This window comes from Rhinolophus sinicus, chromosome 14 (genome assembly GCF_057876585.1).
Source record: "Rhinolophus sinicus isolate RSI-liver-muscle chromosome 14, RSI-T2T, whole genome shotgun sequence".
In the NCBI taxonomy this organism is placed as follows: domain Eukaryota; kingdom Metazoa; phylum Chordata; class Mammalia; order Chiroptera; family Rhinolophidae; genus Rhinolophus; species Rhinolophus sinicus.
This window is the reverse complement of record NC_142514.1, coordinates 92,640,020-92,654,563: the sequence shown is the minus strand read 5'-3', so window position 1 is coordinate 92,654,563 and position 14,544 is coordinate 92,640,020. Positions and strand designations below refer to the sequence as shown.

The following is a 14,544-nucleotide window of genomic DNA, read 5'->3' as shown; positions in this document are numbered from 1 at the left end:
TTGCATCCCGTTTGCTTAACGGTTTCTCCTACCACATTTTTATTTTTGCAGTTTCTTAGCATCTTTTATGATAAGATACCTACTTCTTAACTCTTTGTGACCCCACACAAACTACATGATCAGGTAGGATGAAGGAGAACAAAAAAGGGAAGGCAGGTTATCACCAGGTGCCTCTTTAATAGTTTGAAAACTAAAGGGCTGTCATAGAATACTAATCCTATAGACAAAGGGCCCAAAATATTGGCCAAGGCAAATTTGTCTTTATAACTGGGGCCCTTCATTGGGGTGCTACCCTATATTTCAATTGAATAACTATTTTTAAGCCTCCCTTCAACAACCAGTGTCTCTCTATTATAGCTTCCAAAAGTCTATCTGTGAAATAAATTACATTATTATAATGTTTCCCAAAGCTAACAGAAGAGAACAGCAATTCCATAGATTATAACATTGTCAAGAATCTATGCATGTGATTGATGCATTCAGAGGCATTCACTGAAAATTTTCAATATAAAAATAAGAAAATAATGGGTGTAAACAGCCAACAGAGGTGGCATTATAAAAGAAATTAAAGATCTGGTTTTGGAAGGTAGTTTTATTGGTAAAGATATATGAAAATTGTCACCATTGAAAGTGCAGGTAATAAAGCTCTGAGGTTGGTCTTGTATTTCCAGTGCCTAAGGGGAAGAAAGTCTACCTAAGAACAGGATGTTAGTTGAGGGATTGTGTCGAATGAAGAAAATGAATGGATGGTCGGCCACAAAGTTTTCTTCTGGCATCAGCATGCAGAAGGTGGCAATGCCTGCTGTGGCTGCCGCTGCCTCTGTGCCCTCCTCATTCACTTCCACAAAAGACTTGTGGACAACTTTTGATATGAAAAGATCTCTGGCTCCTGACATGCCGGACAGATCAGCCTTGCTATTAAAGAGATCCTCTATACCGAGGCGGGCTAGGTGAGAGTTTAGGTTGTAGCTCTCTTCCAGCTTGAACCTGGGCAAGCTTACATTGATTTCTATGAGATCCAGATTCTCAGGTTTGGTCCACTCACGCAGTTTTTCCAAAGTCAATTGTTTCTCGATCTGGAATGAGAATGGGCAAAAAGAAGAGGTGAGAACAATTTCATATAAGCAAGGCAATGAAGTATTATTTAAATGAACGGACTCATAATATCAGTTGCTAATTAGTTTCCTTCACGTGTTGTGCCAAAACAGATTCCACTTGGAGGATATCATTTCTTTCCAGCAATTGGTGATAAAAAAACCAGAGTTGTGTTCCAAGCCATTAAGGGCCCAATGTAACAGGAACATTGGACATCTATCCAGTCCATCAACCATCAATGCATCCACCCACCCATCTATCCAGGACTTACCAAGCCCCTACCACACTGGGTTACTGTGATAAGCCATGATGGCTGTTATTACTCTAACTGGTTGAGTGGAGCAAGGGAAATTTTTAAAGTTTTCTATTTAGCCAAGGCAAATTTGTCTTTATAATTGGGGAGAGTTATTTATTCTGTTTATTCTGAACTCCACTGATCATAGGGTTATCTGTGAATCTCACACAACTGAAGTAATCTCTAATAGATTTAGCTTGTAGGTAAAAATAGAATAGGGCCTAGTTCCTTACCTAAAATGTGGGTAATAATAGAACCTACCTTACAGCACTGTTGTGCACATTGAATGAGTTAATGTATATAAAGTGCTTGGCATATAGTAAGTGCTACATAAATGTCAGCTATTATCATTACTATTATTACTACCATTGGACTAGAACAGAACCATCATTCTACTTGTTCTATTGTTGCTGATTATTCCTTGCATGGGGTTAGAGAATGTATCCCTGTAATCAGAGAAGAGATGAATATGGAAATGAAATTGAAATAAAGAACACATTGATGTTAATATATACTTTATACATGCAAATGAGTAATATTGGACCTCTTCCTGAGAGCAAGTTTGGTTGAGTGTGTGTGTGGGGGGGTGGGGAATGGAAGTAGAGAAAAACCACACAGCAGGCTAGAGATACTAAAACAAAAACAAAAACATAAACTTCACAGTTTTTTCTAGTTCTAGCTTGGCAAGAGACGCCATAGCCTTTATATTATATGTAATAGAAACCTCATACAAAGTTCATATTAGAAAATAGGCTTAGCTCTCAGCTAACATGTCACATGAGTCTTTTCTGTCATGTAGCTACTGGAAATTTAAATCACAATCAATATGAATTGTGGTGAGAATGAGCAGTGTAATAATAGGCTTTCACAGTACAAGATGAAACTATATGCTGATGTTCTGGGGTTTAACATTTTAAAATATGTGTTTCAATTAACCAATTCTCATTTTACTGCACTTTCCTCTAAAGTTCATTTAAGAGGGTTTTTGTGAGCTGCCACTGACCAGTATTACATTTAGTGTAGATCTTTAGATGTTCCCCACCACAACTGTTCCCTAACAGCAGCTAAAAATTTAAACTTAGGGCTTCAGAGTAGTAAATGTTCATGGGCTAATTTCCAAAGGAATGATAAAGAATCAGAAAGGAAAGCTAAGTTACACTAGTAAACACATAACAAGTACCGACCACACGACATACACACAAGGCAGAATCGGTAGGTCAAAGGAAACATGAGCATGAGGTGTGGGAGCCTTTACCTTCTTCAGACCCGTGGACTCGTCCTCAATGTCATCCGGCAGCAGGATAACCATGCTGAGCTCCTCACCTTGGTAAGGCAGTTCCAGCACACGGCACTTAAGGTCCTGGATGTAGCCATATGGAAATTTCTTCTTCTGATACATCATTTTCACTATTTTTGTGTCTTTCTGAACAGTTGATAAAACAAGTCACTCACATTATTATCTGCATTCTTTCAGAGCAAAGAGTAATTTTATACAGTTACCTCGCCTTACCTTATTCAGTCTGAATGGTGCATCGGTTGTGGCCTCTTTCATGAATTTCTCCTGCCAATTTCCTTTGAAATAGATGGCATTCACTAGCACAAGTTTAGTCATGTTATCAACCACACCTGCAACCAACAGTTCTGGAATTTTCCCTAAAAAGATAAAGTAAGTTTTATAAAAATTCATATATATATATCAGAATTCCAAATTTGAATTGACATTTAATCAGCACTGAAATGCAATTCAAATGTATACTTTCTATTTAACTTCCTTTAACATATTAGTTTAAGAAAACCCTACCAGTGTGTTTTGACTTGAAATAAACCAAGGGTTTAAGGGATAAAAACAGGAAACCTCCTTTTCTGGAGTGTTTGATCAACAATGAGCCTTATTTTGTGAATGACCATTCTTTTTCAGGCATAAAAAATATTCCTTAACGAAAATGTTTTTAGTCACTAGTAAATAAATTACTTCTTCAAATCCTCCAAATGGAAGCTACTCTCACAAAAAACATTTTAACAAATATCCAAAAGGTAGGACAATTACTCCACTGAAACACGAACTCCCCGTGACCACATCACGGCCATGAATCCTGGTATGGAAGACAGGTGTTCAGCTGGTGCCTTGACGCATTCCAGGACTAGTAGGTTAGAGAGAGCTGTAGTGGAGAAACAGCTGAGGGAGAGTATGTCCCACCTACCATCCCTGATTGTTTAGACAAGATGTTGGCAAAAATAGTTATGACCACAGTAGTTTGTGAATATTGAGTCACAAGTGTCAGGAAACGTCTTTCCATATGTGTATTAAGAAAGTTAGGCCAGGCTGGATTTTCCTCAAAACTGTATTCCTTTTACTCTACATTCAATGCTAGTTTTAATTTTAGAATGTAGTTTGGGGAACTTTTGGGGAAAAATATTGAGCTGCTTCAGTTATTATGTTGAATTTCCACTTTGAAGAATTTCTACATTTGAAAGCTTTCTGGCACTCGGCAGTGGCACAGGGTCAGAGGAAAGGGAGAGGGAATCATTTGCAGGTTGAGAAGGTAGAAGGAGGAAAAGAACAACCGGTGTGTAATGACTACATTCTGCCCACTCTCTTACCTTCTGTCTGCCCTTTGACCCACTCATTTATCATCTTCCTTGCATCTTCAGAAGTATGCTGAAAATCCACACTGGCCAATTCAGCACCATACATTTTTTGAGTTGAAGCTAAGAACTCCTGTGAAAGGGTGGGAAAGAGGAAAGGAGGGAGAGAGGGGAAAAGTCATGAATAAGGCCTACTACGTACAGAAATGGTTTTCTAAAATCCTTAAAAGCAATAGAAATTGTCCTAAAAGGCATAAATTTCATTATAACAAAAATTCTAACCCTTCTACTTTTTGCATTGCAGTAAAAAAATACATTACCATCTTAACCCTTTTTATTTGTTCAGTGGTTTTGGTAGTGTATAAAATTTACCAATTCTCTTCTAACCTTTGACTAATATTTTCATAAATAAGCAAAATCTGATTGTTCTTGGAAGTAAATTATGGAATTCACTCTTGCTTTAGTAAAACAGCCAGGATAGATCTTTTCACTCTGAAGACTATAAAATGAAACCACATCAATTAATGGGAATACTGTCTGTCATATATTTTTATTCTGTATTGTTTTTCTGAATGTTTATAAAAATTAAAACTAACTTCTCTGACTTGATTGTGCTGAAAAAAAGTCCTCATCATCTAGTGAGTTTTAGAACATGAGTGCAAAATACTTACAGGGAGGAAATTATACGTTTTCTCTCCATATAATCTATTAGCAAGTTTCAGAATATAGGGAGCTCCACGCTTGTTGATATCAGCATTCAGACTCTGAAACCTTGAATGAATCTCCTCAACCGTATTGAAATATAGAGCCTAGAATAAAAAAAAATTATTTCTATAACCAGTGATTTTTTGAAATTATAAATGGATTCCTTGGCATTTGCGTCCATCAAATTAGTGTTTTTATTACTAATTATTGATAATTCCCAGCCCAATACTTTATTAATTTTTCAATGGAAAACAAATAATAGAATCTAAAATTTGTAGTTTTGTGAGACATAATAATTACATTAGAAACTTTTTATATCACTTTTTTTTGTAACTGTAGTTCCACAAGTATGAGTGGTTAATAAACTAAATATTTATACACAGCTGCTTTTTTCTAAAGAAAATCATAAATGGTATGTTCAAATGTATATTCTGTATCAAATATAATTTTACTGAAGTTCTCAGAAATAAACAGTAAAAATAAGAATCATCACCTATGCAGAACCACAAAGATATTACAGATTGAGGGTTTTTTTAAATTACACTATTAGCACCAGTAACTCACTTATTTAAAAATAACGTCTACGAGTATACACTTAACTTTTGGCAAAGGTTTAATTCCCATGTTACAAACCAAGAATCGCTTTATGGTTTTATGAGGCCTGGGCTGGTTCCTTGTTTTAACACACAAAGAACAAACCTACACAGTGTACAAAGTCCAGTTACTCACCAAGATATGGAATGTTTGTGTAGTTGCTATGATCGATCTACTTTAATGGAAATGGGGTGGGGGGTGGCCTTAAAACTATTCTTTGCTGAGGTAATAAAGTCCCTGGAAAGACTCAAAATAGAAGCAACTGCAAGAAGCAACTAATAATAGTACCAGGGTATTTTTAAAAAGTGGATTTTTGAAAACTTTAAAATGCTTTCCTATCTGCAGTGATACACATGGTTGGTTTTCCATAAAATACAGTAATAAAAGCTCTACAGCTGGAATAGTTCCATAAACTTGAATCCAGGGCTGGCCTTCCCTAGTTACAGGTGGCATATAATTTGTGACCATTATGTTAGAAAGACCTCCTTCACTTTTGGCACTCCATTCCCCTAGGTTTCAAGGAAAGCCAGAGTTCCCCTCTCAGAATTAAAGAACATGTAGCACAGAAGTGCCCTGCACACCCAGTAGGAAGGCTGGGCCTTACTGCTGCTTCTCCTGCTGTAAGAGTGACCTGCCATTTAACCCAGAGCTTGGTCCTGTCTGTGGCTGCCACACCCCACCGCTCTCCTCTCCCTGCAGGGCCCTCCTGCTCTCACACAGGCACTTGGTGCCAGGCACAGGGCTAGGCCTGGAGAATACAGAACCACATGGCTGTTGCCTGTTCCCTCAAAAAAGTGACACCGCCAACATCTCCACTATGGTGCTTTTCCTATGTGTCATTATGCTCAAAAGTATCATTACATAACAGGCATTATGGGTAGCAGGCCATGTGCAACACAGAAACTGGAAAATCCTAGTCTGGGAGGAGAAGCTGTCAAACCTTTGCCCACTGGAATAGAAAAGTGGGACACTGCAGGGATTTTTTGTAGCTTTCTTCACTGCTATATCCTCAGTCAGACACAAACAGCACCTGGCACACAGTATGTGCTCAGTGAAAACTCGATTGTGAATGAAAGCCTGCATAAAAAAATGGATTGTTCTCGGGGCTTTTCTGAAAGTCTGGCTTCACAATGTATAGTTGTTGAACACAGAAATCCAGTTTTTAAAACACTGTAAGAGCTCAAAGGCACACGTTTTTAGTATAGACTTGCATGGAAACCAGACTATTTTTGTTTGTTTCTGCTGACCTTGGACAACTGTGCTGCAGTAGTGCCTCTGGTCCCCATAACAACCATGGCCAGCGCTGATGAAATGCTTATGGGAGAGATGAAGATGTTTCCAGTAGGATTATTCTCATTCAAGGTGCGGAAGAGGTCCAAGGCGAACCTGGTGTTTGCTGTGCTCAGCTGCTCCATGGCGAAGGCTACAACACAGAACAGAGGTCCGAGCTGCCCACTGCCCACACGAACAAATTAGGCAATGGCATTTCTCCATGTCTACCTCAACTTGTGCCAATTGCCCTGGAACAGCCTAAACTTGTACTTTCTTTTTTTTCTTTTTCCTCTTTCTTCTTTCTTTTTCTTTTCAGGAGGGCAAAAACATTTTCTCATGTGCACAAATGTGGGAACTAGAGATAACTGGCCAAGAATCCATCAGTGACCCAGGATCAGGACCCAGGGTACCCTAAAGGGCTCTGACCTTGCAGACACAGCAGCCAAGGCTGGGCCTTTCCTGCTAAGTTTGTGAGCACATATGTTTCCCACCATTTGGATTGCCTCTGATTCATTTGGGCAATAAAGCCATTGCCCACATTTGCCCGAAATAAAAATGCTTCTGTTAGAAAACCATAGCTACTTATTACACATTAAAGCAAATTCCAGTAAAGTAGATATAATTATCCTTATTTCTGAGATTCAGTTGCTAATGCTTGGAGACGTTAAGTGTCCCAAGTCTCATAGCTGCTGTAGGGTATGTGAGTTTGAAAACCGAGCACAGGTCCCAGGGCTGGTCGAGGTGTCCAGACTGGGAGAAGATGACAAGTCTCCTCTCTGACACTCCCGTAGTGTCCCAGGCTAAGCTCCGGACCTTCCACCTCAGCTCAGCCTGCCCATTTACCCCTCGCGACTTCTCCCAGAGCCTTAGTTTCCCCCACATACAGGCAAGGAAGAATAATAGCTGTGCTGGCTGCTTCGTGCATAATACATTGAATTATTATTGTTGTTGAAAAGTGATCTCTAGGATCTCATGGGCCTCCTCTCCCTCCCTCCACCCGCAGAAAGGAGAAGCGGGTTCTGCCTCGGGGCTGCCTGGAAACCGTCACGAAGAGCTCGGGGAGGAAGGGAGTTCAGGAAGAAAAACATTCCGATCTCAGGCTCCAGGTCTGCCTCCCAGCCACCGTTCCCCAACCGCCGTCCCTCACAGGGCTGCCAGGCCTCGATTCCCCGACGCTGTGCGGGCGACCCGGGGTCGCCCCCGGGGCGGGGCGCACAGCAGAGGGAGGTGGTATCGCGGGCGCAGATGGGCGGTGCAGGGAGCAGTCCTGGCGAACAGGAGGGGACTGCGGTGACCCCAGGCCACGGAGGGTCCGGGGTTGGTGCTGGGCGGCGGTGACTCCTGTTTGGAGCCCGGAACTCTCCGGGGGTGGCCGATCTGGCCTTCCCGACCTCGGTATTAGGCGTGGGTGGGGGAAGGGGAGCTTACCCTCTGCTCAGCAGCCTGGGCGGGGCACAGGATCTAGGAAGCTGCGCAGAGCTTGCGTACTGTGCTTATATAGCTGTGTAAGTGGAGTGCTTCACGGGATCAGGGGTGGGGCGGACAGGGCGTTGGCCCTTCCCCTAGATATGTTCTTAGGAGTCTGGGCTTGGTCATGTATAAGCGTTTAAGAGGAGGGAGGGGCCTCCAGGATAAGATAAAATAGAATCAGTTCTGTCAACTGATGGTCATTGCTGTCAATTCAACACCAGTAGAAATCCTCAATTCGGGATGCAGTGAAGAAGGAAACTTTATTCAGTGCAAACAGCTCAACTGTGATACAACACAGCTGTGGAACAGCTCAATAGTGTTGCAGCTCAATTATAAAGCAGCATGGCTGCAAGGCTGCCCTCTCTGACTAGACAGCTCTGTTCTGGTCTGCTCTGCAGTGATGGCTGCCATGTTTCACCTCCTCCGAGCAGGGGAAACACAATCTTCAATCTTCAGTAGAAAGAGAATGTGAGCTGGGATCAAACTTAGAGAGAAATCCCTGCTTTGGTCCCTAATTGGTCTGTCCTCATGCAAATGAGGGCTCCAGTTCCTCAGTTTGATTGGTCCTAAAGGAACTATCTTGGTCAGAATGGAGTTGCTCTGATTGGTTGGTGAAAATGCTAATGGGGATCTAGCTGTGCAGCTTCCTCTGGATGGGGAAAGCTTCAGTCCTACTGGTTGAAGTACATACAACTCCAGCAACCCCTTTATAAGGACTGGGTCAGATGGCAGGAACACAGTGCAGGCAGGTGGTTCAGTGCAGGCTTATCCCTGAAATGCAGTTTGTGTGAGAGGCCCCTGTGTAGAAATGGCTTCTAAGCTCTGTTTTTAAAATTTGAGCCCAATTAGCCACCAGTCCTTCTTGATAGATACCTTCTTTCTCAGAGTCCACAATTCCAAACAATATCCTTGATGTCACTGTCTTTAGGTACCAAAATGAGTTCAGATAATTCTGCATTCATGAAACTTCCCCTATGTTTTTTTGCAAATCTCAACGTGAAACAGGGATAAAGGAAAAATTCTGTTTTATTTATTTATTTTTTAAAGATTTTATTGGGGAAGGGGAACAGGACTTTATTGGGGAACAGTGTGTACTTCCAGGACTTTTCTCCAGTCAAGCTGTTGTCCTTTCAATCTTAGTTGTGGAGGGTGCCGTTCAGCTTCAAGTTGTTGTCCTTTCAGTCTTAGTTGTGGAGGGTGCAGCTCAGCTCCAGGTCCAGTTGCCGTTGCTAGTTGTAGGGGGCGCAGCCCACCATCCCTTGTGGGAGTCGAACCGGCAACCTTGTGATTGAGAGGACGTGCTCCAACCAACTGAGCCATCCGGGAGCTCAGCGCAGCTCAGCTCAAGGTGCCGTGTTCAATCTTAGTTGCAGGGAGCGGAGCCCACCATCCTTTGCGGGACTCAAGGAATTGAACTGGCAACCTTGTGGTCGAGAGCCCACTGGCCCATGTGGGAATCGAACCGGCAGCCTTTGGAGTTAGGAGCATGGAGCTCTAACTGCCCGAGCCCCTGGGCCAGCCCTATTGTTTTATAAGTATGGATAATATAGTGTGAATGGATTTGTAGATTTTTTTAAAAGGTTTTTTTTTTTTAACTTTTATTTATTTAACTGTGTTTTTCCAGGACCCATCAGCTCCAAGTCAAGTAGTTGTTTCAATCTAGTTGTGGAGGGCGCAGCTCATGTGGGGATAAAACCAGCAACCTTTGTTGTTAAAAGCACCGTGCTCTAACCAACTGAGCTCTCCGGCTGCTCCTAGATTTTTTTTTTTTTTTTTTTAACTCTGAGAACTTGTTTATAATGTAAAGGGGCAAACAAGATCCAGTAATGAGTAATAAAAATACTATCCATAGTTTAAAAAGAAAGCAGCAAGAGTTTAATAACTACAATTGTAGAGTGCTTTACAGTTTATTAAAATAAAGAAACCAACATTTATTAAAAGCTACTCATAGCTAAATTGTAGTGGTTTGATCACATCTGGTAATCTCTCTACCATTTCTCACAAACTAGAGAACCACTCAGTAGCTTCTACAAGTTCATTATGAGAAAGTCAAGAACGAGAGATGGTACTGAGAAGTTGTTAAATTAAAATCTGAGACACATAAACCAAAGAAAAAAGTATTCATCAATCATCAATCAATATATGTACTGCTTAAGGTTGAGACAAAGTAACTATTCTGTCAAATAACATTGGAATGTTCTACTGGTGGCTTTAAAATGTAAATGGCTACTGTCAAAGGTCAGAGATACTCATATACTCGTGATGGCTCAGCCGGTTTGGTACAGTGTTTGGTGTATCTACTAAACTCAAGCACATGCTTACCTTAGCTCCCATCCAGCAATTTCACCCTTGGGGCTTTTCCCAACAAAAATGTGTATGAGCGTGTACACCTGGAGATATGTACAAGAATGTTCATAACAACATGGATTGTATTAGATTCACACTGAAAACCATATAAATCCCATCAACAGAATGGATAAATAAATACAATACAATAGTATAATGGAAATGGACAAACTACAGCAATACACATCAACATGGCTGGATCTCACAAATACGCTATTGAACAAAAGAGCACAGACACAAAAGAGATGTATGGTTCTCATTATAGAAAGTTCAAAAACAGGCAGAACTAATCCATGGTGTTTGAATTCAGGAGAGTGGTTGTCTTTGAAGAGTGAGGGGGGTTGTATTGACTATATCTTCTTATTTTCTGTATTTTTGATGCTGTGGCATTTGAGGCCTTGATTCTGGAGAGACTGGCCCCATCAGGATTAGTTAATTTCTAGAGATAACAAATGACTCCCCTGATATCCCTAGGTTGTCGCAAATGGAAAAATTCCATTCGTGTTTATGGCCGAGTAATATTCCATTGTATATATGTACCACCTCTTCTTCATCCATTCATGTATTGATGGACAATTCCATTTCTTCTATATCTAATACTGCAGTGAATATAGGGGTGCATATGTCTTTTCAAATTAGTGTTTTGGGTCACTTCAAATAAATGTCTAGAAGTGGAATTTCTGGGTCATGTGGTAGTTCTATTTTTAATATTTTCAGGAACCTGTTTCCCATAGTGGCTGCATCAATTTGCAATCCTATGAACAGTGCATGGAGGCTCCCTTTTCTCCACATCCTCGCCAACACTTGTTGTTCGTTGATGTCTTGATGATAGCCATTCCGACAGGTATGAGGCCATATGTTATTGTGGTTTTAATTAGCATTTCCATGATGATTAGTGATCATCAATAGTGGAGCATCTTTTTATATATCTATTGGCCATCCGTATGTCCTCTTTGCAGAAATGTTTATTCAGGTCCTCTGCCCATTTTTTAATTGGATTGTTTGGGGGTTTTTTGTTCTTCTACTGTAGGATTTCCTTATATATTTTGGATATTAACCACTTGCTGGATATATCATTGGTAAATATCTTCCTTCATTCAGTAGGTTGTCTTTTCATTTTGTTCACCATTTGCTTTGCTGTGCAAAAACTCTTTGGTGAGATATAGTCTCATATGTTTGTTTTTTGTTTGGTTTTCCTTTCCTGACAAGACATATCCAGAAAAATATCACAAAGAGTAACGTCAAAGAGGTTGCTGCCTATGTTTTCTTCTAGGAGTTCTATGGTTTGGGGTTTTACATTTAAGTCTTTAATCTATTTTGAGTTTATTCTTGTATATGATGTAAGAAATTGATCCAGATTCATTCTTTTGCATGTGTCTGTCCAGTTTTCCCAACACCAACTATTGAAGGGACTATCTTTACCCTACTGTATATTCAGGCCTCCTTTGTTATAGATGAATTGACCATATAAGCATGGGTTTATTTCTGGGTTCTATATTCTGTTCCATTGAACTTTGTGTCTGTTTTTATGTCAGCATCATGCTCTTTAGATTACTAGAGTTTTTAGAGAATTCTTTAGGGTTTTCTACATATAATATAATGTCATCTGCAAATAGTGAGAGTTTTTCTTCTTCCTTTTCAATTTGGATGCCTTTTATTTCTTTTTCTTGACTGATTGCTGTGGCTAGGACTTCTAATATTATGTTGAATAAAAGTGGTGAAAGTGGACATCCTTATCACATTTCTGATCTTAAGGAAAACACTCTTAGCTTTTCCCCGTTGAATATGTTAGCTGTGGGTTTGTCATGTATGGCCTTTATTATGCTGAGAAATATTTCCTCTAATTCCCACCTTGATGACAGGTTTTTTGATAAATCAATGCTGGATTTTGTCAAATGCTTTTTCTGCATCTATTGATATGATCATATGATTTTTATCCTTTATTTTGTTTTTATGGTATATCATGTTAACCACACTTGCAACCCATGAATAAATCCCACTTGATTATGGTATATGATCTTTTTAATGTATTGCTGAATTTGGTTTGAAAATATTTTGTTGAGGATTTTTGCATCTATGGTCATCAGGGATATTGGCTTATAGTTTTCTTTTTTCTTTCTTTCTTTCTTTTTTTTTTTTCGTAATGTGTTTGTCTGGTTTTGGAATCAAACTAACATTAGCCTTATAAAATGAGCTTGGGAGTCTTCCCTCCTCCTCAACTTTTCAGAATAGTTTGAAAAGGACAGGTGTTAATTCTTTTTTCAATGTTTGGTAAAATTCACCTTTGAAGCCATCTGGTCCAGGACTTTTGTTTGTTGGGAGTTTTTTGTTTTGTTGTTGTTGTTTTCATTACTGTTTCAGTTTCATTAGTAGTTATCGGTTGGTTCAGATTTTCTGTTTCTCTTTGATTTAGTCTTGGAAGATTGTATATTTCTAGGAATTTATCCATTTTTTCCAGGTTGTCCAATTTGGTGGCATATAATTTTTCATAGTATTTTCTTATAATCCTTTGTGTTTCTATGGTGTCAGTTGTCACTTCTCCTCTTTCAGTTCTGATTTTATTTGGGTCCTCTCTCTTTTTTTCTTGATGAGTCTGGTTAAAGGCTTACCAATTTTGTTTAACTTTTCAAAAACCAGCTCTTGGTTTCATTGATCTTTTGTATTGTTTTTTCTTTTAGACTCTGTTTTGTTTATTTCCACTCTGATCTTTATTGTTTCCTTCCTTCCATTCACTTGGGGCTTTGTTTGCTTCCATATCCTTGGGGCTTTCTTTTTCTAGTTCCATTAGGTATAAGGTTAGATTGTTTATTTGAAATTTTTCTTGTTTCTTGAGGTGGGCCTGTAGTGCTATAAATTTCCCTTTTAGAACTGCTTTCACTGTGTTCCACAGATTTTGGGTCATTGTGTTTTCATTTTCATTTTCATTTGTCTCAAGTTGTCGTTTGATTTCTTCCTTGGTTTGTTTGTTTGTTTGTTTGTTTGTTTGTTTATTTATTTATTTATTTTAGATTTTATTGGGGAAGGGGAACAGGACTTTATTGGGGAATAGTGTGTACTTCCAGGACTTTTTTCCAAGTCATCAAGTTGTTATCCTTTCAATCTTAGTTGTGGAGGGTTCTGTTCAGCTTCAAGTTGTTGTCCTTCCAGTCTTAGTTGTGGAGGGTGCAGCTCAGCTCCAGGTCCAGTTGCCGTTGCCGTTGCTAGTTGCAGGAGGCACAGCCCACCATCCCTTGCGGGAGTCGAGGAATTGAACTGGCAACCTTGTGGTTGAGAGCCCACTGGCTCATGTGGGCATCGAACCGGCAGCCTTCGGAGTTAGGAGCACAGAGCTCTAACCGCCTGAGTCACCGGGCCGGCCCTCTTCCTTGGTTTCATTGTTAACCCATTTATTGTTTAATAGCATGTTATTTAGCCTCAGTTTTCTTCTTGTAGTTGATTTCTAGTTTCATATCATTGTGATCGGAGAAGATTCTTGATATGATTTCAGTCTTCTAAAATATGTTGAGACTTGTTTTGTAGCCTAATATGTAGTCTATCCTGGAAAGTGTTCCATGTACACTTGAAAAGTATGTATTTGCTGCTGTTTTGGGGTAAAGTGTTCTAAAAATATCAATTAATTCCATCTAGTTTAATTTGTCACTCAAGGCCACTGTTTTCTTATTGATTTTCTGCCTGGATAATCTATCCATTGATGTCAATGAGGTGTTGAAATCCCACTATTACTGTATTACCGTCAATCACCTGTTTTTGTTTGTCAATATTTGCTGTATATCTTTTGGTACTCTTGTGTTATAAGCATAAATATTTAGAAAAGCTATATCCTCTTGTTGATCTTTTTATCTTTATGAAATGTCTTATTTGTCTCTTGTTATAGCCTTTGTTTTGTTTTTAATTAAGGTTTATTGGGGTGGCAATTGTTAGTAAAGTTACATAGACTTAAGGTGTACAATTCTGTAATACATCATCTATATATCACATTATGTGTTCACCACCCAGAGTCAGTTCTCTTTCCATCACCATATATTTGATCCCCTTTACCCTCATCTACCACCCCTCTCCCCCCTTACCCTCTGGTAACCACTAAACTATTGCTTGTGTCTATGAGTTTTTGTTTCTTCATTTGTTTGTCTTGTTCTTTTGTTGCTTTTGGTTTATATCCCACATATTAGTGAAATCATATG

General features: G+C 39.5%; 1 protein-coding gene and 1 long non-coding RNA gene across 2 annotated transcripts in view; one reads left to right on the top strand and one right to left on the bottom strand.

The window, feature by feature from the left end:
- Positions 1 to 574: 574 nt before the first annotated feature.
- On the bottom strand, positions 575 to 8,108 carry SERPINB1 (serpin family B member 1). The gene is made up of 7 exons (XM_019752400.3): positions 7,976 to 8,108; positions 6,523 to 6,698; positions 4,648 to 4,785; positions 3,992 to 4,109; positions 2,901 to 3,043; positions 2,646 to 2,813; positions 575 to 1,076 (listed from the first exon to the last, which is right to left on the bottom strand). Exons 2-7 carry the CDS (start codon positions 6,688 to 6,690, stop codon positions 675 to 677), a joined length of 1,137 nt encoding a protein of 378 aa, XP_019607959.3. The 5' UTR covers positions 6,691 to 6,698; positions 7,976 to 8,108; the 3' UTR covers positions 575 to 674.
- Positions 7,561 to 14,544, top strand: part of LOC148755760 (uncharacterized) — a 29,456-nt gene continuing 22,472 nt past the window's right edge. Inside the window, exon 1 of the long non-coding RNA XR_016018695.1 lies at positions 7,561 to 7,653. This is a non-coding gene — a long non-coding RNA (uncharacterized LOC148755760). The remainder of the gene's footprint in view (positions 7,654 to 14,544) is intronic.